This window comes from Myiozetetes cayanensis, unplaced genomic scaffold (assembly GCF_022539395.1).
Source record: "Myiozetetes cayanensis isolate MyiCay16 unplaced genomic scaffold, myiCay2020 scf1, whole genome shotgun sequence".
Taxonomy (NCBI): domain Eukaryota; kingdom Metazoa; phylum Chordata; class Aves; order Passeriformes; family Tyrannidae; genus Myiozetetes; species Myiozetetes cayanensis.
Window position 1 is genome coordinate 144,690,743 of NW_026086604.1, and position 23,788 is coordinate 144,714,530.

The 23,788-nt window shown below is 40.8% G+C and overlaps 1 protein-coding gene across 1 annotated transcript in view; it reads left to right on the forward strand.

The window, feature by feature from the left end:
• KMT2C (lysine methyltransferase 2C) overlaps window positions 1–23,788 on the forward strand; it is a 192,060-nt gene that overhangs the window by 41,399 nt on the left and 126,873 nt on the right. Inside the window, 2 exon segments of the mRNA XM_050321434.1 lie at window positions 6,973–7,061; window positions 20,431–20,569. Coding sequence (XP_050177391.1) covers window positions 6,973–7,061; window positions 20,431–20,569 — 228 coding nt within the window.

Genomic DNA, 23,788 nt, shown 5'->3' on the forward strand with positions numbered 1-23,788 from the left:
AGATTTCATGGTCTCGTTAGTAAGGCTGTGTTTCAGCTATGATAGTCTTCATCTGCTTCATCTTTTAAAAGAGCAGTTCCAGACTCAGACTGAACAACTATGAATAACTTCAGGGAAGAGCAAAGTGCTGCAGACGGTCGCTTTGGCCAGACCGGCCTCATCACCCAGCAGAGTGTAGCTTCAGGCTCCTGGAGCTGGTGGCCTTCTGCAAAATTGAGTTGAGATGAAGGTTTTCCAACAGTGAGATGACATTCCTGTTACAGTAATTATGCCTCTTTGATTTGGGTAGACAGTCCTGATGAGTGCCTGCAGGCAGGACATCCTATTTGCCTTTTCTCAGTCTCCCATGGAAAATAATTTTGCTCAAATACGGGGCTGAGAACCCCCACAGTACAGCCATTATGGAAGGACAGTTGAAGTTGAAAATACAGATAAACCGAACTTCACATTTACTTCGGAGTACTAATTCATTTAGCATTAAATTATTACAACTGTGCAATGCAGATTCATTTTGACACTTTACTCCCAACCTCTTTAGGACAGCCTGGTTTCTTGAAGAGCTCTGCATTTATCAGTGGGTTTCCTTTGTATTTGCTTACTTTTTGTCAGTAGTGACTGTACTGTAGAATGAAAGCAAAGATGCAACTATGACATTCAGTACAAATAATCTTTAAAAGACTCCTATTTGCATTTGTTTGGGCAGTGTAGGAAATCTTGGACAAATTGCCCTTTCACAGGGGACTACTGGAAGAGTTTAGCTGAGAATCATCCAGCAGAGGAAGGTTCTTTTTGTGCTTTTTCTCAGGCATCCCTGATCTCAAAGGCTATAATATTTTTTTCAGGTGTTTATTGCTCTCAGGGGTAACTGTATAAAATATAGATGTGAAAAAGTTTCAGCTCTGAAGATGTTGCAGCCTGGGTGAATGAGTAACCTTGAGTGAATGAATAATGTCTTTTGGATCGTTACTGGTTAGAGGAGGTGTAAGATGGGAAGTTGCAATGTTTTGGTTTTAAACGTAAGCTGGGTCACTTCTTTGATGTAGTATTTTTTGAAAAGATTATTATGCTTTATAAATTAGAAGTATTAAGAAGCACAATTTTTCTTTGATTGTACCAGGAGACTAATAGGCAATATTGAATATAGTTTTGAGATCTTTTAATAGTGAAACTGAAGGTTGAGCAGGTTCTGTGTGATTGTAAATAAAGTCCAGTTCAGTAGATGCTAAACAAAAAAAACTTTCCTACAGTCTTTCACTTCTCTCTATTACTAAAAGTTCAGTTTGTTGTCACCTTTCACTTGTGATGTTTCTGCTGCACATCTTTCCCATACATCAGGATCCCTCAGCCTGTAATATACCCATATCTAGCATAAAAAGTAAATAGGAAGAAACTACATCACATTCTTATTTTACCACGTACAAAAGAAAATATTGTGGAGGATGAGGCAAGTGCAGAAAACATTTTCACCTGGTGTACTGATTGGTCAATTAAAAAATCCTGTAAAGAATCTTTTAAATCAGAGTAAGTTTGAAGCTGGAGTCAATATGATAGCAAGTTTCCTATTTTAGGCTTGTTAGTGTTTATATTATTGAAATTAATTCTAGCTAGCTGGCATCTGCCTTGCTTCCAGAGCCTTGTTCTTCATTTTATCCAGACTTGGATGTAGAATTTCCACAACTCTTGGAAGTAATAAAGACTAAAGTAGTGTACAGAGAGGGGAAAAAGACCCTTTCCTTTATAGGTATGTTCTTGAATTAATTCTTGCTTGCTGTGGTTCCCTTCACAAGGGGCTATTAGCTGAACCTTAGGTATTTTAGCTTCTGCTTAAGCAGAGTTAAACTTTTACAGCTGTACTTACCTCTTATGGTTCAGCAGTAGTGGGAGCTTGTGCTTTTGCACACCTGTTAAAAAGATTCCTGAAAAGAGAGGAACGGCTTTCACTCGTGGAAGTGCCTGTGAACATTAATTCGTTACTAGCCGTGCTGATGGCAGCACTAATTGGACCTTTTTATAAATCATTCCTGTACCATCTTCCAGCGTAAGGCTGTGGACAGATGTTCATTTAACAAGACATCTGTGCTGGTTTAGGATATTACTGTATCCCAGATGTTACACTGCTTTTTAAGGTTATTGGCCCTGTTTTATATATTTAGTACCATCGTTTTGCTCCGCGGTTTGCAAAGTAAGGGAGGTAGTTTTTCCCCTGAATGATGTAGAGCTTTCAGCATGTGGGAAAGAGGGGAAAACTCTGAAGTGGCTCAGATGTACCTGTTTGCATAAGCCTGGAACAAAATGCCCTGGATTTGCAAGGTGGTTTTGATGGATGGTCTGAACAGTCACGTGATTTTGTTGGTAGCAACTTAGGGAGGACTTGCAGAAACTGGTGTCTGGCAGTAACTTCTTGGTAATCATAAACCAGCAACCTGGCATCTGAGGATGGTAACTCTGTCTGTCATTTCATGTGGTTCCAGGAAATGTTGGCCCATGGCCTTATTCCTGATCTCTTTGTGAAAAGAATGAGTAAGATCCAAGATGTGCTTCTGAGCTACATTGTACTCGTCCAGTTATGGTGCTATTGATACAACCTTTAAAAAAACCGAAACAAAACACCAAAAAAACACACCCCGATCATGCAGAAAAGAGAAGAAAAGAAGCAGTATCTGATTGCTGTCAGATGAGTAAGATACTTTTCCATTTTCTCCCAGCATTGTGCATCTGTGTTGCTCTCCGTGCATTCAACAGAAGCCGCTCAGATGCCTGGTGATCTCCCAGTGTTAGTGAAGTCATCAGGGCTTTGAGAGAGCCTCAGCAAGGCTTTCTGCCTGTGTAGAGGGAGTACCTAATGCTCTGCTGAGCCCTGCAAAAGGTTTTTCTGGGCTTTTTCTTTTTCCTCTGGGCTAAATTTAATTAGTTGCTTACCCAGAGAAGAATTATGAGATTTTTTGTTTACTGTTGTATATTTAAAGATGGAGATTAATGAAAGGCATTAGCTAAAAAAACTAATTGATAAAAAATTTAGGAGTAGGTCACAAAGGATTTTGATAAATGACTCTTTTATGGAAATATGAGTCAAATAACTGTAGACAGTAATTATATTCAACTGGAGTCCTATATGAATAAAAAAGTATAGTTTTGTCTTTGCTATTGACTTTATTCCATGAAATGCTGAATGTGCTTTAAACACTTCAGGAAGTTATATTTCTCTCAGTGGATCTGTTCTTTTAAACAGAAATAGATGTGCTTTTGTTTCTTCCTTCTAAATCGAACTCTGTTGTAGGGAAAAGGCAGGCGAGGAAGCCATCGCAGAGACCTTGGCAGCGGTTCAGCCGCGTACCAAGCTCACTGCCTGCCCACTGACTAATATTTATTGTTTTCTGGTGGAGTCCTTATGGGTCAGGCCCTGCCTGTACATTTTGTTCTGGGTTTGTGAGCCGTAGGAGACGGGGCTCATCTGTGTTCAATACTTGTACCGTCGCGAGCTGATGGGGTTTCTGCGGCGTTGATGTAAAAGTGTGTTATAATTACACACCCCCCCCGCCCAGTAAGAAATTTTGGGATTGAAATTCAAGATCTAGAGCAGAACTGAGGTTATAACGTTCAATATAGCACTTGTGGCTCGGTGCTGTCTGGCTTTGTGTGAGTGAAGGGGAATAGGCACGGGCTGTTGTTCCGTAATTGTTTTAAGGCAGCACAAACTGGCCCAACCCTGCCTTGCCCCCACAGCCTTTTCACATCCTCCTTCAGAAGGATGAACTTGAGAAGAAGTAGTCAAGCCCCAGGCAAAGAACAGAGCACAGGTTGCCTTTCCTTACTGTATTTAAGAGGGAGTGGAATAAGTAAATAGAAAAATAAGAAATTAACAGGGCTTGTCAGTAGAAAAATGGAGTGTTATGCAAACTAGCCAAAAGCTTTGTGTATAAAACTATTAAATAAAATGTATAAACTTAATGCAAATAACATGAAACAGTCCGTTCTTATTACAAATGTTGATTACAACCATTAGGTATGGTATATGGCCTTCTTAAACAGCATTTGCTGTGGAAACATTAAATTATAGTTGTCAGAACAGTATATATTTCACTGTTTTCTGACTTGAATTATTTTTTTCTCTAAGCCAAACATAAATTTGTAGGCTACAAAATCTCTTCTGATGCTTGGGAAATAAATGTAACTAGCAATAATAAGTTAATGATATAATCTGCCAGTTTTTTCAGCATTTATTCAGTTTCATTTAAAACCTGCACAGCATTATGAAGGCTTTTTGTAGAATATTTGGGAGAGGGGAGTGTCAAGAAAATACCAGACATGGTTCCTTTTGCTGAAGGAAGCAATTGTGTTTAATTAATTGAAACCTCTGATTTTCCTTGGTGTTAAATAGGTTGCTAAAATACGGTAGGGAGTTCAAGGAGTGAATACTGCTCTTGTTAAAATGTTTAAAAAGGCTTTGTGAGGTGCTTTGGTGTTTAATAGAAACTCTAAAACTGTATGTAAATTATTAAATAAACATGAACAATTGTCATCTTCAACTGTCCGGCAAGTTCCACCTGCAGGGTTGTGTTGAGGAATACTGAAAAGGGGTACTTTTGAAGAAAGCAGAATTACCATTTAATGTTTGTGATGATTTCAAAGGAATCCTTGTTTAGTACGGACTTGTAACTTTGCATTGCAGTTGGATAGTTGGTAGAAGAATAATTGGGATAGGATTTAGAAATAATCCCTGTTCTTAGCTGGTTGTGTTCTGTAAAGCTTTCAAGCATTCCTGCACCAAGGGAAGTGATTTCACTTACCGGCATTCCCATCCTTTTTCTTGGTGTTGGATGATGTTCTGGGATTTTGTGAATAACTGAAAGTAATTTAATACCTAAAAGCTTTTTCTGCTTCTTTTTTTTTTAATAGCTGCATTGTTTTTGTGTTAGAAGGATGTCACACTTCTTACTGTGTCCCAGTCTTGCTGGATGAGCCTGTTTTATCCAGTGGGTACAATGTTCCATTTGCTCTACTCCCTACTCTTTGTTACGGATGGGAATCCTTCTGTGTGACCATCTCAGATGCTGCTGCAAGAAATATTTATGTCCTTCCTGCTTCCAAAATGTGTGTCCACATTCCAGCCAGCTCAGTGGTCACTGTGCTCCTGGATGGGCTGAGATGGTGTCTGAAGGGAGGAGCATGAGGCGGGTTCTTCTGCTGGCTGTGCAATTTATTCTGGGTTAAATATTTGTGAAACGCAGGTTTTAAGATATTGCAGTGGGAAGCTTGTAAAGTGGCAAAGAACTGAAGGGGATGGTGGATTCTACCTCGTCTAAGGCAGCTATTTATTATTTTGTGTGTTATGGATATGCTGTCAGTGCTTATGGATAAGCAGGCAAAGGGAAAGATAACCTTGTAATCCCTTGGGTTCCCACTGTGCTCACATTTTTCAGCATTATCCTGAACAAATTTTATAGGGATGCCAAGAAAAGTCCTTCTGTCCTTCATCTCTTCCCACTTTCTTCTTCCCCCCAGCTCCTTTGTAAATAGAGTTGGTTTTTTTTTTTTTCAGGCTTTGTTTTGAGCCTCATTTTAATTCTTCTTTTCCTCCTTTGCAGAGACAAAGTGGTTCCAACACAATCTGAAGGAGTTGTCTTGTTAGGTAGTCCTAGGCAGTCAGTCGTCTTCTAGCAGGAGAACAACCTGTGTAGGCTCCAGAGATGGTTCCAGTACTGTCCAGTTCTTTGATCCAAGAGAATCAAAGGCATTGCACGATAGGAGTTCGTTTTGTAGCTGATTTAGCGGATCTAGTTCTGCGGAAGTAGTTTGGGTAGACCCAAGTGCTATAAGAGACTGTACAAAAAAAGGAAATGCTGGTTTTGGAATGATTTAATCACTTTAAAAAAAAAAAAGAAAAACACAACCAAAACCTTTTTTCCTCAGAGTAGAACTAAACCCAAACCTTTCAGAATCGTCTATGAAAGAGGAACTGGAGCGGTTTTGTTTGGGGAGGAGCAGGCGGGGTGCCCGTGGGCTGGCCCTGCCTGGCATCCTGATTCAAGGCATGTTGGTTGGGTGAATGGTTGCCTGGGAGCTCTGGGACATTGGAGCTGCTGAGATGCCCCAAACCGCTCAAAATTTGTGTACTTGGAATCAGGAGCTCCCAGGGTCTCCCAGGCTTTCCGTCAGCATGCCAGGCGGGTTGCCAAGTAGCCTGAAAATTTGGGAGGCGAGGTGCCAAGCTCTTGGCTCCCTTTCAAATGGGCTGCTGAACAGCTGGGAATCTGGATGCCTGGGCTTCTCAACAGCCCACCATGATAGTCGCTGAAGAGCCAGGCAGGGAAAAAAAGGCTGGAATTTTGTAGCATAAACCCGTCTGCTTTCCATGGGACCTCGGCTGAAATTGAAACAAATCTGCCAGGTGTTTTGGTTTTGACAGGCTGTCCTCACGTGATGACTTTTTTAACGTGATGACATCCAGTCATCTCTCATAACATTTTACTTAATGTGTCAAAATATTTGTTTCCCTGCAGATAATACGTGTTTCAATTTCATTGCCTTAGCATCATTATTATTCTATAGAAATCTCATCCAAGGATGCTCTGGGTGGATCAGTCTCTATTTTGTAGTAACTGCTGGCTAGACTTTGGATAGTGTTATCTCTCCTCTTATGTTGAGCAAACAGGGTACTTGTGTCTTAAAATCTGCCTGTTTTAATCTATTGTTTCATCAGTAAAAGTTCATTATTTCATTTTTCTTCTGAGAAGAATCAGAGAAACTTAAAGGGCCAACTCCTGATTCAAGTGTACCTTTCTGAGGACATTACCTATCACAGGAGAAAAGGGGAGGAAACTTCTGATTTGTATGACACTGAAATCATGGGTTAGCTTAAACGTTACATAATTTAGTGTTGACATTTATCTCTCAAAAAAAAAAAAAGTATTTAAATCCTAATTTTTAAAATGCTTTCAGTCTAAAAAGAGTTTTTCCTTCTTGCGTTTGCAGGCCTCGGAGTAGAGGAAAAACTGCAGTGGAGGATGAAGACAGTATGGATGGTTTGGAGGCAGCAGAAACAGAAAACACTGTGGAAACAGGTACTGAGAGTACAGTGCTGATGCTGTCTGGGTGTTGCTTCTCTCTCAGAAATGCATTTCATTAGGCAGGACTTTGGTAGACAAGAAATATTTCTTTAATTTTGTAGTACAAGATGTACATTTAGGCAGATATAAAAGTAAAAAAACATGTATTATTTAAACCTATGTTGATTTTAAGCTATTTGAACCTATGGTTTTTAAATAGTTTAATGGGAATACCTTTTTACTGTAGATATGTAGAGGTTCTTTTTCTACTTCTACAAGGCTGTATCTAACAAAAATAAAAGCTCTGTGGTGGCTGCTGCTTGTGGAATACCTGCCAAAATACACTGTTGCTTATTGACCTGTATCTTCAGATAACTACAGCAGATTATATACCAAAGGGATAACCAGGATAACCAAATGTTAATTCTTCCCACTGCTGCTTAGGAAACAGGATAAATCTCTGCTCTTCCTTTTGTAAATATTTGTTGTGGTGGTACCCAGATGCTTCAGTTACCAGAGGGAGCTCATTGTACTGGACTGAGTACTGTTGAAACAGTTTGTGATTTCTGTTCTGGCAGTTCAGGAGCCTAAAGAGACGAGCAGATGAGCCAACACACAAGATAAAGGCCACAGTGAAGAAACTGTCATCTCTTTGCCAGGCACGTGTCTGTAGCCATTTGCCTGTTTTTAACCAGGGACAAGTTGCTGTTTGACAGAAATAAACCTTAAAAAGGCATTGATGCATAAGGGTTTATAAATTTAATTAGATGGCCCTATATGTGTAATGAGAAAAGTGGAAGGAAGCACAAAGACACCACGCTGGTGCTCAGGGCAGCAGTGGCATGGAGATACCACCTGAGTTGAGGGAGTTGTCTGTTTCCTCTCAGAGCTGCTCAGTGAAGGAGGTAGAGTTGTAGAGTCCTCCAAGAGGAAGACAAGAATCTGTGCTTAGTGTAGATTTATGGGGAGAAGAACGAGAGGACCCCAGAAGAGCCATCTTTGCAGCACAACTTCTTTGTATGGGCCGTGCAGGAATGTGGCTGCAGTGGTGACAGCCAGAGAGGAGGAGGCTGAACTTCTCAAGTGGGTGGAGGATGAGCTTTGACTGTATCTGCTGGTCTCTTGCTTCCTACTTGCTCGATGGTGAACGATGCTGAGAAGTCTTTGTTCTTGTGACTCGAGGCTTTGGGGAGTGTCCTGAGTGTGAAGTCACAACTTGTGTTGAGTTTAAGTGTTGTGAATGGTACGTGGAGGGAGTCTAGATTAAAGCTTAATACAAGGATGCTTCATTGTTTTATTCTGTCCATTGCTTTTCTGCCCCTGCTGATAAACTGTTGGTAGTAGTGAACCTGGATGGTCTTTTGCAGCTCCTACAAGTAGCTTAATAACATTAAAGTTAACAAAGTTCCAAGTGAAAAAGTTGGAGCAGGTGTTTGTGTGTAGAAAAACAGTTCCCTGTATTCCATTTATGGCTTCCTATCTCATGTGTTAGAAACAGTCTTATTAAAATCAGCCTAGGGGGCAGAAAGTGTTATTGTGAGTGATAAGTTTTGTAAATTTTAAATATGTTTTAAAAAAGAAGAAAACCAACCCAAAAAGAAATACAAGCATAACAACTGGTAACTACTGTGTTGGGAATTCAGTGATAGGTGTATTTTTTTGGCTTTTGTCATTATTAACAAAGTTCCTCAACAGAGATCTGAGAGCAGTTCTTGCTTCAGAGGAGAGAGGGACACAGATAATTATTTTTAAGGCTCCAAGAGTGCATGTAGAGAAGTTTCTCCATTATCTTCCATCAAAATCAACCTGGCTGTCACAGAGGGCTGGTGCTCATTCTAAAGGTACAGGCAGTGGCAGAGCACTGTGCTGGAAATCCCAATGGACAAAGACTCTCTGAGTCTGCTGCTGGAAGAAGGGAGGCACCACCCCTTCGATGCTGAGCCCAGGATGGATTTGCAGACTGTGCTCCTAACTGAAAATATGCCATGTGAAGACACACAGGTCTGAAATCACATTTTTACAGGGGAACCAAAATAGACTTGATGGAGCGTTATCATGCTGAGCAATTTGATAGAGACAGAATTGCAATTATGTTATTTTAAAAGTTGAACATCACGTGACTTGCTAGAGGTTTAATCGTATTATTTGAAAAGACTGGTGCCTCTAAAACTTATTCTAAGCACTTGCCTGTGTTAGTAAAAAAGTGTGGGAGAAGGAGTAATCCCAGTTAGTTGCTCTGTGTAAAACTGTGTTAATTAAAATAAAGTGTATTTGTGTACTAGTTTATTAATTTCTACTTTGACTAAAAAGGTCTTTTATTTTGTTTTCTTGCAAGTAGTGGACTTGCCAACAATTTTCTGCAGTAGTTGGCAAACCAAAACACAATATAGTAATATTACAAAGCTCAAAATGAGGTTGAACATCCTGATGTGTGACATACTTCGAGTCTCTGTGTTTCTCGCTTCTTTTCCATTATTTGGTTCATATACCGAGAATAATCAGGAATTCTTTTACTGTGTGAGATTTTTGTTTCTTGTTTGTTTGGGTTTTTGAGGTTGTTTCTATTTTGTTTTATTTATGGAGTCTAGCATTACTGGTGCCCTTTTGTGAATTAATTAAGTTTCATAAAATGAGAGAAGTCCATGTGAATGTTGTGTTCAGTATAATGAGCTCTGCTTTTAGAGGAGGGAGCAATGCAGGAGGAATGAGAACTCTCCTCACAGAAGGGAAAAATGAGATGCCCCATATAATCCCACTTGGAATAAAGAAGTATTTTCTAGCTGTCAGGTCTTTTATGGGGAAAAAAACAGAGGGTGTGCAAGTACCAAACAATATTTTCATTTGTAATGTTAAAAAAAAAAGGCAAAAATTCTTCTTGAAGGGGCTCTTTTGCAATGCTGGGGCACGGCTATTTTAATTGCAGTTCGGGAAACAAGTTACTGCCCTTACCAAAATTCTGTAATCTCACATGTGAAACGAGGCAGAATTGGAAGCAGAGCAGGGTAAGGCGTGTGCTGCTCTGATCACTTCAGTATGGTTGGTTATCCCTGCCAACTGCAGCGATTCCCGAGCCCTGTCCGTTTTCTGCCAAGTACCAGGTTCACTTTGGTAGAGAGGAATTCTTAAGGACGGAAAGAGAGGAGGGAGTTGGAATTGGAAGAAGGAAATTTTGGAATTTGGAAGAAAGGTCTGTTTGGAGCTGAGTAAACTTTTTCCTGAAAAAAATGGAGCTGACAGCTGCTTCTACTGAATCAATAGATTTCAGCTCCTTGTAAACCTCAGGACATATTCCTGTCCTTTGCCCACCAGCCCTGTCTCTCTTGCTGATCCCTTGGCTCCTCCCTTAGTGACTGTTGTGCTTTTCAGCTTCTTATTGGTCTTTCCAGCTGTCTCTTCCTTCATTTTTCTTCACTGTGGTTCCCCCAGTGACATTGCACTGATACTTCTCTGTCCAGCTGATGTGGTTACATATCCTTTCCATCATTGTAGCACCCACAACATCATAGAATAGTTAAAGATGGCTAGGACCTCTGGAGATCATCTGGCCCAGCCCCTGCTCAAGCAGGGTCACCTAGAGCTGGCTGTCCAGGACTGTGTCCAGGCAGCAAGGATTGAGACTCCACAACTTGCCTGGACAATCTGTGTAAGTGCTCAGGCACCCTCACAGTAAAAAAGTGTTTCCTGATGTTCAGAGGGAACCTCCTTTGTTTCACTTAGTGTCTGTTGCCTCTGGTCCTGTCAAGACCTTCCAACCATCACCACCTTCCACCTACCTGGTTATCAGTAAAACACTGCAGAATAGTTTACTGGACAATAATATCTTCTCCTGTAGATGCTCTTGTGTTGTTCCTCTCCATAAGAGTAGTTTTCTTCTGATGGGTGAGTCTCTAATGGCCAAAAAACCACAAATTTCCACAGAAAATTGTGGAAAGCATGTGGCTTTGTGCACACACTTATAGGCAAATATAGAACTGTTAATCTAAAGAAAGAAAGAATATATGAAATATCTCATTATATGCTTTCTGTAGGTTTGGTGCTGCTTCTGTTATTAATGAAGACTTGGCTTCTGCTCCTTTTCCCCATCTTCTGTTAATTTCAGCAAGTTTCTGTACTTGGTATTTTCTTGGCTCTGCATTTCAAGTTGAAATCAAATTCTGTGTGTTAATTACTTGATTATTCAATTTTTTTCCTTTGAGAACACTTGTGAAATAACTCCATCCTGGAGTCTGCAATTCTTCCCATCTTTGTTTCACATAAAAATGTTGGGATTCAGATCCTGATCTGGGAGAAATGCAATAAAACGAGTTTCTATGAACTGCTGAGTGTCTTGGGAAATTAACAGTAAATCCATCAGGTATTCTCCTTACTATCCATACCATGTCAACCAGTTCTTACAGCACTACTTTCTGTCAGACCCTCACCTCCCCATGATGTTTGGAACTTCAGAATTGATATTGGATAGAACAGCCTGGATGATTTTGTCAATCAGTATCCCCTTGCCTGCATTATTGTCATTAGTAACATTATTACCAGACCCAGTGATGTTGCCTGACCAGTTGATTTCTCGTTGGACTTCACATTACATTCCTGAGGATGAGCCTTCCTCTGAGCAACCTCATTTGTCTCTGGGCAAAGCACAGAAGAACCAGAAACAAACACTTCTCAGTGACGGAAAGTTATTCATGTGGAGGCTGCCAGGGAATTTTGGACTAATTCGAATCTCATCGGCTTTGAAGCAGCCTGAAAAGCACTTCTATAGAGAAAAATAATCTTGCAATATCTGACTTATTAGAGGAAATATAGACATTCTTTGCAATGACATGAACCATACTGAGTAGAGCCTCATTAAGACAAAGTAAAACACATCTGAGAGCGAGTCCTGGTTTGGGTGAATCAATGGCAAAAGCTCTCAGCCACGTATTAACACCAAAGTTGTTTTAAAATGCACTTTGTGCTTTTCAGGCAGATACTGAGGCCTCATCACTTACCACTCATCCCTTCCAAAGTTAATGAAACGAAGAATTAACACCACTGAGGACGTGCTTGTAGATTAAATTTGTCCATAAATATTTGCAGCAAATATGTGCTTAGAAATGCATTTAAATATGTTTTAAGGCAATTAATATTCTATGTACTCATTAGAAAAGGAGCAGTTTATTCTTTCTAATGCTGCTGACTCCTACCTGTCCAGCCACTGGAAAAATTAGCAGAACTGAAGCATGTTGTTGTAATTATTATAAGCATCTTGTTATTTTTGCATTATATTCTGGTAATTTGTTTGTAATGAGGAAAGCAAACACAAGAGGAAGTTATTTGATATTTGCCTTTAAATCATTACAGGCTGACTTGATAATACTATTTATCATCATGCACGCTTAAAATGGGCCATTTAGAGAAATCTGATTTTTTTTTCCTTCTGACTGATATCTCTGTCTCAGGTGTTCTGAGAGCTGGTGGAATCTGTTATTCCCAGACCAGTTTTACCTTCACTAACTTTTTCATCGTTGAGGTTATGTCTGAAAGGCACCCTCTTTTTTTACTTATTTATTCAATGCTGCTTTTGCAGTTTTGGTATCAAACTGTGCTTTGTTAAACATAACCAACAGGTTTTAGAAGTTTTCAAAGACCCAGAATATTCCACTTTTCCATTACCTTGAAGCTTAGCCCTTCTGCTGTGTCATTAGTGACATGATGGGAGACTTTGTGTTGACATGACCAGTCAAATATATTGAAATAGTGGTATGTGTTTCCTCACCTGAAAAAGGGCTGTTCTGGACATGTTTTAGTTCATGGAATCAGAGTGGTTTGGGTTGGAAGGGATCTCAAAGATCATCTTGTTCCAACCCCCCTGCCATGAGCAGGGACACCTTCCTTGTTGCATGGACATGTCTTAATTTTTAGTAATGCTGTGTTGAGACTGCCTCTTCAGTGTGGCAGAAGAAATATTAGAGAAATTCACTGCTGATGAGTTAAAATCGTATATAAGCCAGGCTAGTGTTGGAGTCCCACAGGCATCAACCCTGCTAACCCTTTTCTAGGTCAGATACAAAAGGGAAAAAAATAATGGGTAAAATAAACTTCTTCAGGGTAATAAAAGAGTTGCCCACCTACAAGGCACTGGAGAGTGACCACAGAAAACTAAATGACTCTTAAATTCAGTAGTAGTAGTGCCTGTAAAAGAACATGCAGGGGAGAATCACCATCCTAATTTTGTATAAACAAAAATCACTCTCAAATAGCTATTGCTACCTGAGCGAGTGGTGCTTTAGTTCTTCTGAGAATTGCAGGAGCTTTTATAAGTCAAAGAAGGAAACAAATTCTAAGAATTGCTGGCACAGGGATAAGCGGAATAGAGCATCAGTGAGGGTTTTTTTTTTTTACTGTTGCTTTATAAATCTTTGGCATCACTGCATGCTAAATGCCATGTGCAGTTCTGCTTTCTCTTCTCCAAATGGATGAGCTGTAATTGGAAAAGTACAGGAAAGGCCAACAAGTACGACAGGAAGAAAGTAAGAGCTTCTGTGAGGGGATCAGTTAAGGTAAAAGCCTTCAACCTGAAGTGGTTTCACTGAGGAGGAATTTAATAGGGTCCTACAAAATGATGAGTGGTGTGGAGAAAATGAACAAGGCACGGTGATTCATTGTTGTGCAACACAAAAATCAGGGAGCATCCAGGTCATGTTCAGAAAGCACAAGGGTCAGGTGCATTTGTACTCAACATCTACTGAAATGATAGAATTCAGTGCTACTGGATGCTTTGGGCATGAACAACTCAACATGGGTTTGAAAAAGACCTGAACAAACTAGTGGAAAAAAACCCACTCCTAGCTTGGGGAGTTCCTCAGTTATGGATCACTGGGAACTGGTTACCCATAATATGGTGTCATGTTTTTAGAATGAACAAAATTGCAGTTTAAATTGTCCTACATTGAAAATCTTATTTTTATTTTATGATCGATAGAAAATGTGCACAAAGTTATTTTCTGTATAAAATATAATTAACAAATAAGAGTTCTATTTGAGTGAAAAGTATCAAAAAACACAGTGAAATGTACAAAAAAGAATAACTGTAGCCTTTCTTCTCATCTCCATGTAACAGCTGTTGCAGTAGGTAAAATATAAAATGGTTTGGGTTGGAAGGGACCTTAAATATCATTTGGGTCCAACCCACCCACCATGGACAGGGACACTAGACCAGGTCACTCAAATCCCCATCCAACCTGGCCTTGAACACTTCCAGGGATGTGGCATCCACAGCTTCTCTGGGAAACCTATGCCAGTGCCTCACCACCGTCACAGGGAAGAATTTCTTCCTAATATTTAATTTAAACCTACCCTCTTTCAGTTTGAAGCCACTCATTACTCCTGCAATGCCCTTCAGAAAGGTAAAAAAATAGATAAGTAGTGGTTTTAGAAGAAACACATGCAGCACTAGCAAAAACCCCCCAAAAAAACCACTTCTGATGTGGTTGTACGTGTTTTTTTTGGTTGTTGTTGTGAATAAAATATTACAGTGTTCACCTAAGATGAAGGAAATGTGCCTCTGTCCATGGAGAAATGGCTCATGCATGTGGTTATTACTGTCACACTTAAACTCTGGTTTGCTTTTTCCCCTGCTGTCTCCCATGATGGTTTTCAGCAGGCAAGAATATGTGGCTACAAGCTCAGTGCAGCCCAGGTGATGGTGACAGCCATTAACAGCCATCACCCTCTGTGGGGCCTTCAGCAGTCCTCAAATTGTGCCAGGGGAGGTTTAGGTTAGATATAAGAAACATTTTTTCACTGAAAGGGTTGTAAAGCATTGGAACAGACTTGTAAAGCGTTGGCTCAGAGAAGTGGTGGAGGCTCCATCCCTGGAAGTGTTCAGAGAACTCGCTGGATGTGGCATTTGAGGCCGTGGTTTAACGGTGAACACGGTGGTGCTGGGTTGATGGTTGGACTCAATGATCTTAAAGGTCATTTCCAACCTTAACGGTTCTGTGTTTCTATAACATGCCTTGGCTGGGCTCCCTCTTGTCCCAAAGGGTTGCAGGTGATCTGCAGGGGCCCAGTTATCTGCAGTTTGTCTGTTTGTTCCAGCTGCTAACACTTGCACAGTATGAAGCTGTAGCACGTGAAAGATTCCTGCACCTGAGTGATTGCAGCAAGTGCCAGTCTGACTTCCCCAGACCCCAACAGGAGAAGTGATGTTTCTATCAAATTGTGTCCGGAACAGTAACAGAATTATGAACTCTGACTAGTGGAAACTTTTGTTCCTAAGTTGGGTTGCTGAGTGAAACTTGGTAATTACAGTATTGGATAGTGTCATGGTTTATCCCAGCTTTCAGCTAAGTACTTGAGTTGAGATTAATACAGTTTAATAATTGAAATAAATATTAATCATGGTAGTGATAAAAGGAGAGAGAGAGAAAGGAATAAAGTCCAAGACAAACAAGTGATGCTCAACACAGTTTCTCAGCACCCCCTGACCAATGTCCAACCCATTCCTGAGCAGCCATCACAGCTCCTACCCAACTGTCCCCAGGCTTCCAGTATCTAAAGGAACCTACAAGAACGATGGATAGGGACTTCATACAAGAGCGTGTAGTACTCCGGAGAAGGGGGAATGGATTCAAACGAAGAGGGAGTAGGTTTAGATTGGATATTAGAAGGAAGTTCTTTGCTGTGAGGGTGGTGGGGTATTGGAACAGGTTGTCCAGAGAAGTTGTGAATGCCCCATCCCTGGAAGTGTTCAAGGCCAGGTTGGATGAAGCTCTGAGCAACCTGGTCTAGTGAAAGGTGTCCCTGTCCATGGCTGGGGGGTTGGAACTGGATGGTCTTTAAGGTTGCCTTCAACCCAAACCATTCTGTGATATACTGAGGATGATGTTCTGTGGTATGGAACATCCCTCTGGCCAGTTGGAGTCAGCAGTCCTGGCCATGCTCCCTCCCATCTCCTTGTTCTCCTCCCTGGCAGAGCATGGGAAACTGAAGTGTCCTTGATTTAGAGTGAGCACTACTTAGCAACAACTAAAACATCGGTGTATTACCAACACTTTTCTCATCCTAAATCCAAAACACAGCCCTGTACCTCATACTAAGAAGGAAATTAACTCTATCCCAGCCAAAATCGGGACAGATAGACATTTTAAACTCATAGTTTGCATTCCCTTGTTAAGATTTCTTTTCATATTGTTGCTCAATTGACCTGGTCTTTTATCTGTCAAAACTACTAGGACTAAGAGCATTGTGGTGGTGTTTGCAGTTCTGTAGATCCCTGCAAGGCTGTGTAAAGCACCCTGTCCCATTGCCTGTTTTCTGACACAGCACTATCCCTGCCCTGTGCAAAAGTAACTGTTGCACCTGCTGGTTAAAAGCTTGTTACTCCCTCTTGCAGAACATCTCAGTAAGCAACACTTTGAGACCCCTGGAACATTCCTGCTGTGTTTGGTGATGCTGGTATTTCCCAGCCTGCAATACTTTCTGTTCTTGTGAAAGTTTTGGAAGCTCATGACGTTTGGTTCACTGTCTGCCAGATCAGCAGTAGGTCTGACAGTAAAACCCCAGCCAGTAAAGTGGTTTAACAGTCAACTTGCTGCATCTGAACAGCAGTAGAATATTAATTTTATGTTTATGACAGTTCTTTGATTTTTCTTTTTCAGTGTCACTGTATACTGACAATTACAATATTTTAAAGAATTTTTTTGTGGTAGAACTCGTACCGTATTTTCAGGTTTTGATTTGACAGGTAGTTTCTGACTATTTAAAAGAAAACCTTTTGGATATGCTGATGTCTTTTCATTACCTGATTGTCATGGTTGAGCCCACATATTTATCTCCTTATCTTGCTGCAGCTTTACCCAAGTAGCTTGCAGAATAGGGTCTTGTGATTACTAGAAAACCAAAAGGATTGTTTATAACAAAAGAACATTTTTAGATAGTCAATGTTGCTTCATCACATTTTATCAATCCCAGTGACTTCCCTGCATATCTGTCCCCTGTCAATGGGGGGAATTTCATTTTTTTTCCCTACTATTTCATATCTCCATCCTTGGGGGATGCTCAGAAACCATCTGGTCATACTCCTGGGCCGCTGGGTCTTGGACAAGGTGACCTCTAGGCTGCCTTCCAGCCTCAGCCATGCTGTGATTCTCTGAGTATTACCCAAGCTGTAAAGCATGTGGAAGTCTCAACCCTTTTGATGACTCATGTGGATAGGAACTTTACTCCTTGCACTACTGGGAGATTTCTTTTTAATTTAATAAGAAAAGAAGGGTTTTCTGTCCTCACTAGCCAGGTTGGGAAGAACTATGGATGTCATTGTCTTCAAATAATAAAAATTTTTTAAATGTAATGTTTCCTAATGTTTTAGTATTTATTATTTTCCTAATGTTTCAGAATAGTGACATCAAAAAAAAGAACTTAGAGACATTCTGGAATTGTGGAATTAGCTTTTTTAAATCTCAGTCCCCCCTTAACTCACTGTGCATGGACAAGACCTTCATTGTGCCGGAAACAATTTTGAGGATGCAGAATAAAGCCTTACACATATTTATTAATCATTCATAGTTCCTTCATTCCCAGTAGCTTCAAAGTAGGATGCCATAACCAAATCTGATGAGTATTCATTACATGTATTGTGCCACCTGCTTCCAAGAACATCTCTGAGGTGTGTCTGGGGTGTCCCTTTGCCGTGCCGGTGCCGGACTCCCATATCCTCAGAGTTTGACTCATGAAATGCATCACTGCTGTTCTTCCTTGATCTTCTGTAGGAGAACCTCCACAAAGTTGAAGTATGGCACGCACAACTAACACACACACAGTTTCCATCATGCTACTTAGTGAGTTTTCAGTCTTCCCACGGCATATTGAGGCACCGTTTGGTTTATTGCAGAGACAGCAGCTGAGATGTTGTTTGTCTCATTTAGTGTAATTTGGGTGCCTCCTTCTCCAGAGAAGCAAACAGCAGGGGTAAAAGCTCCATAAGGATGTAAGCTCAGATAGTTGTCATGTGTGGTGAAACAATCTGTGTCTCCTCACACAGTCCAGGGTTCTTGAGGGAGTCCTGTGAGCTTCGCCTTCCCGGTGTGGTGGGTGCCTGTTAATGGTAATGCGATGAAAGCTGGCAAGGAGTAGAATGGCTTTTACTTGCCTGAAAGTTTCTGCAGGCACACAATAAAGCAGAGTCCCCTTTTGCAAAGTTTAACTGGGTTAAAGAAAGTCGCCAGGATGGATCAGAGCAAGGCCACAGTTTCCGGTGGTCTTCCTGGAGCTCCTCACGCGTGGTTGTCCCGGCCTGCGTTGTGGGTTTTGTTCCCAGTGCTTTGGCGTCTGTCTGTCTTCCAAGTGTTTATGTTTTGCTCTCTGCATTGAGGTTGTATTTAGAAATTTGGGGGTTACTGGCACAAAGTTATCCTTCAGATCCAGCATAGTTGGAAACGCACTGCAGACTGTTATGAATGGCTCCGCTGGATGCTGCCGGTTTCAGGAATCCTCATCCAGGAATGATTGCAGGGATGTTTGTTCAGATGCGCCAAAAACTAAGGGGTGTGGGGTTTGGGTTTGTTTTGTTTTGTTTTCTGTATGGAGCCATTTACTGTTACAAGGGGTGTATTCCCAACAGGATATTTATTTAGTGTCAAATGATGATCCAGCAGTTTTTTTCAGGATAAGTTGGTGGAAGGGGTTTGACAGGAGCCATTTGGCTTTCAAACAGATAGTAATTTTTGGATGTTTCAGATATCCCAAACTTTTTCAGATGTATGTTACTGAGTAACTTAACTGAAATAAGTGAAGTTTACACCAGCTGCAGTAAATATCTGGCTCATGCAACCAGGAATTTAATTTTCTTTTTTTTTCTTGATTTTGTGTTTCTCTTCAGTATGGTTCAGAGACCTTCATTGAGGGTTTTAAATGTTATGCATTGTCTTCTTAAATGTGTTCACTCGAGGGTAAAGAGTAATTTTACTTCAATCTCTGTACATCAAACAAGACAGATTTACCCTTCTCCATGTGCTGTAGTGGGCATATGATTTTAGTATTGCAGACCAAGCTGTGCAGCTTTATGTTCTGAGAATTTTTCTTTCTTTTATTGTTTTTATGTATAACATTAAAGCTTGTAGGAGGTTTCTGTACATGCCCACCCATGTCACAGATTCTCCTAACCATCCATTTCTCCACTTGAGTCACTTATCCTTTGCAATATTTGATTATATTTTGACATGTTGTGTATTAATTTGTTTAAAAATCTGACTGTATCTTCTGCTTAAGTCTTCTAAATTATCTGCTGCTTTACTATGACTGGACTTGGTTGCAGGAGCTGTATGCATTGGCCTCCCAGCTCAAACCCATGTTCACTGGAGGTTTCAGGGGTGTGTGACTCAGGTGCTCTGGTGCTGCCCTGGGACAGATGTAGCAGCCATGGACACAGGCAGGATGAGGCACTTGTGTCTTGAACTGGATATGCCAAAGCTCATCTGCCAGAGTCCTGTGATTTTTCTGTTCTTTAGGTTTCAAAATAAAGTCTGCAGGAGTGCAGGAAACACCAAATGTTGTTGCTCTGCAGCCTTGACCCTTGTTCCTGTGCATTCTGGGGCACTTGGAGCAGCACATTGCCATGTCCTTCTGGCAAATCCCTGACTCACTTTGTGAAAAAGAGGAAGTGAACGGGAAGAGGATTTAAAGTTGCACAGACAAGTGGCAACTTGGTGTTACAAGTTTCAGAGCAGAAACAAACTTTCTAGGCAAATAGTAACATTGTAGGCTGTAGATGTGTATATAAGTTTCTGTCTGGCAACTGAGCTAAATTAAAAGGATGCTGAAAAAATTGGTTATATTCCTTCAGAAGGAAGTTTGAGCTGGCAAAAACCATGGCCTTCCTTCCTTTACCTCCTCAATGCTGTGCCTGCACAGTCAGTGTAACCAGGAATGAACTTGTGCAGGGAATTGATCAAAGTTAAAGCTCGTGTGGGAGGAAAAAAGGTTTGTTATATCCCAGATTAGTGTGCTCACTGTGGCGCTTGTTCAGGGCTGATACAGCAGGTGCCCGAGAGGAGATGTAGAGACAATGGGAATGTCTGAAATCCCAACCTCTTATGAAAAGGTTGTCATTGAGCAACTCTCCCCCTACCCTGTTCCTCATTGCTTCTTGAACAGCTTTAGTTCGCAGTGAAACTCTGTGTTATGGAAATAATGTTATAAGCATTCAATTTCATGTTTTACCTACAGGTGGTAATTTCCAACTCTTTTAATTTTGTTGTGTCTCAGAAGATGGTTACATGGGTTAATCTGTCCATAAATAAAATGGATGTCTGCTGCACAAGGGAAAGCTTACAGACAGGGTTTTTTTAGCCTAAATAAACAGATAACATACTAAATGATTTTTTTTTTCTTATTTGTTAAACAGAAGTCAAAGAGCAGTCTGCAGAAGAAGATGCCCAAACGGAAGTGGACAGCACCAAGCAGCTAACACCAGTCCTACAGCACTCAGTGTCCGAGGAGTCTGCCAGCTCCACTGCCTCCGTGGGTGTGGAAGCAAAAACCAGGTGAGGGAGCCAGGAGGAGGGTGCTGAGTCAGGGGCAGGGCTGGGAGTCAGGGAATGGGGTTCAGAGTGCTCGGGGCACAGGGCTGGGACACTCTACTGGTGCTTTGAAGTGCTGGCAGCAGCAGCAGCAGCAGCAGCAGCCTGTGCTTGGGATCGAGGGGTTACTCGGCATGTGGGGAGATCAAGGTGAAAAGCACGTTCCATGAGTGCTGTCCTCAGACTGCACTGGGAAACCCTTGAATTACAAAGCACTTTAGCTGGTTAAATTAAAAGAGGCATAAGTGATAGGCGATAAAATGTGATTACTGCAGCTTTCCTCCTGCGTAGGGAATGGTGTGTTAGCGAATATACATGAAGTTATTTTTGATGTTTCAGCTTGTGTGACTGCATTTTCAGGAACAAAGTAAACCAAATCTCTTGTCGTATCTGCTGTGTTCTTCCTTATTTCAGAATTTGTAATAGAGAAGATAATGTTTGTGCTTTTTCACTTCTTATTAATACGAATTGCCCCAAAATCAGTGAAAGTATTAATTACGTTTTACGAGGGAAACCAGAACACACTGTCTGTGATCACTGTTGAAATGGTGCCACAGAATTCCAGCAGAGCTTCTCTCTGATGACAGCTTCTAACCCAGTAGCAGGTCCCTGCTGCTGCAGAGAGTGCTGTTACCAGACAGTTACAGGTGTAATTATATTTTGACAGACTTGCAGAGAGTTGTCGTCATCACTTTACTTCCTCCTAATCCAACACAGAGCGTATTTTCCATGCACAAAAAATTACTTAATCCACTTGATGCATATATAATTTTTATGTTTTACATACTCAAAAACTTTTTAAGTTCAAAGAGCTACTTCCCTTCTTATAGAGAATTTCAGTTAAATAGCTCTTGTGCGTACACCTGAATGAAATACACAAAAACTTTTGTTCCTAATGGAATTTTCCAAAGCTGATATTAAATTGCAGTAAATATGTAGAGCAACTTGAACTGAACAGCTGTTTTGCTTCACTATTTGACCCTGTTTTGGATCATTTGCAAAAAAATTAGTTCTGTTTCATCTGGTCTCTGTTCTTCTCAAGGTTACTTTTTTGCTGTTACCATGAATATTTGATTACTGCTCTTTCCATAGCCATAGACTTGTTGCTTCAAAGCTGGACAGCAGTCTTCTGAAAAGACTTCTGGCTTCTTCTGAATCAGCCCTTATTTGCCCTCAACTTACTCTTACTTCCAACTCAAAAGTGTTGATTGTCATTAGTCAAGATGGAATGGCTGTTACAGGCTCATTGATTTGGCTGATCAAAGCATTAAAAAGCTGGGTACTATTAGTTTTTAATTAAAATAATAGTGATAATAGTCTGTCTCTGAGACTGTGGAAAGAGATGTAGTAAGGAAATATGCAACAGTTAATTGAGAGTCAGAGGTTTCTCTGACTCCAGGTAATTTTGATTCCAAATTTAGATGCAGAATTGGGATGAGTTGCAGAAGTCATTGATGTTCTCATAACAGTGGGGGGAAAAAACAGATGTCAAGGTTTCTTTGGGAGTGAGTCTTGAAAAAAGCCTCCTGTGTCATTGTCTGTGGAGTGCTGCCACTGCCATTGTGTCATGCCAGGGGTAGGAAGAGTGGATTCTGGGGGCTTGACTCTGTTTTCTTAGGAGAAAATACAGCATGTGAAATAACACACACTGACAATGTTCGATTGTGTAATGGTGGGAGGAAATGCTTCAAGATTTAGGATAAAGTGTGACTCCACAGAGACTAAACCTCTGACTTGGGGAAGTAGATGTTTGAAGCTGATTTCCAAGTAATTCATACTCATCAGCTTTGTCTCTTTTTTTTTGTAAGCTTTTCTGTTTCTGTTTTATAATATAAGTAACCTTTACTTTCCAGTAAAATGGAATGTTTATATATTTAAAAATAACTTTAGATATGTGAGACTTAGAAGAATTATGACAGTATATTATAGACAGTGCAGGAATTGCCTAGAAGACGGAAAAGAATCCAAGCCTCCACCAGAAGTAGATGTAGGTGTAGGTGGAGCTACTTTTGCATCACTTTTTCAGAGTTGAGTATAAGACAATTCTGGGTTTCTGTCTCCAGAAATCAAGATAAGGGAGTTGGAGAAGCACAGGACATAAAATGAAGTCTTTTCCATGAAATAAATGATTTGCTACTGAAAGTGATTTTGACATAGGATATGTCAGAACTGGGATGGGGATTTTAGTAGCTGAGAGATTAACCAGAGCTTGGCTTGTGTGTTTTTCTCTGGATCCTTTCTGAGATTAAGGCTAAATAAGAACATTCAAGAGAAAAGCAAAGAGAGATGGCCAATACTGGAACCTTTCTGAGGTGGGATATGGGAGTCCAAGAGAACTATTGACTGCAAATGAGTTTGGGGCGGGGAACTGAGCAACAGAAAGCAATATGTTTAAAATCCTTTAAAATAAACAGAATCTGAGCCATATCGGGGTAGGGAGGCTGAAAGGGGTGAGGAATGTGCTTGGAAAGAAGGAGTGAATTATTGACCACATGTGGGGAGGGGCAATAACATTAAGCAAAGCTAAACTCCCAAGCCTGGCAGTGGCAGAAGTAAACGCTGCCAGCTCCTGTATATCATGAGCGTCACGGGCTTTGGAGCCTTTTCCTTTGGTTGTTCCCTTTTTTCTTTTTATAAGCCTTGTGAGAAGCTTCTGTCAGCCCGGGACTTATGGCTGAGTGGAATCCAGCTTCTTCCAAAGGAATCTGCTCCCTTGGTTTGAGCTGCCTGCAGGGAGCAGGGGAAGTGCAGCCCAAGAGGCAGGAAAGCCGCCAGGAGCCGGCTGTGACTTACAGCAGAGCCCACTTCCACCTTCCTCCTCTGCTCCCCACATTGTCAACCCCAAGCGTTAAAAGCTAGCAAGAGTGGCCTAGAAACACAATTTCATAGAAGAACAAAACACCTTTTCATTCATTTTGCTTTCTGTCTGCTCTCAGAGACTGTAAATTGTATTAATTGCACATTTTCAGTCCTTTTGCCGTAATCACGAAGGTGGAACGTTCTTAAAATAAATAAGTAGAAGCTGAGATTTTCACACAGCTTTTTTGATTTTGGTGCTTTGGCTTGCTAAGTATCTGCTCTTGTGAGCCTCTTGCTAAAACTACAAAAAAACCAAATCCTGGCAAAACACCTTCCTGCTTTCCTGCTTCACTTGTAATTGGACAAAGCACTTAATTTTCATTC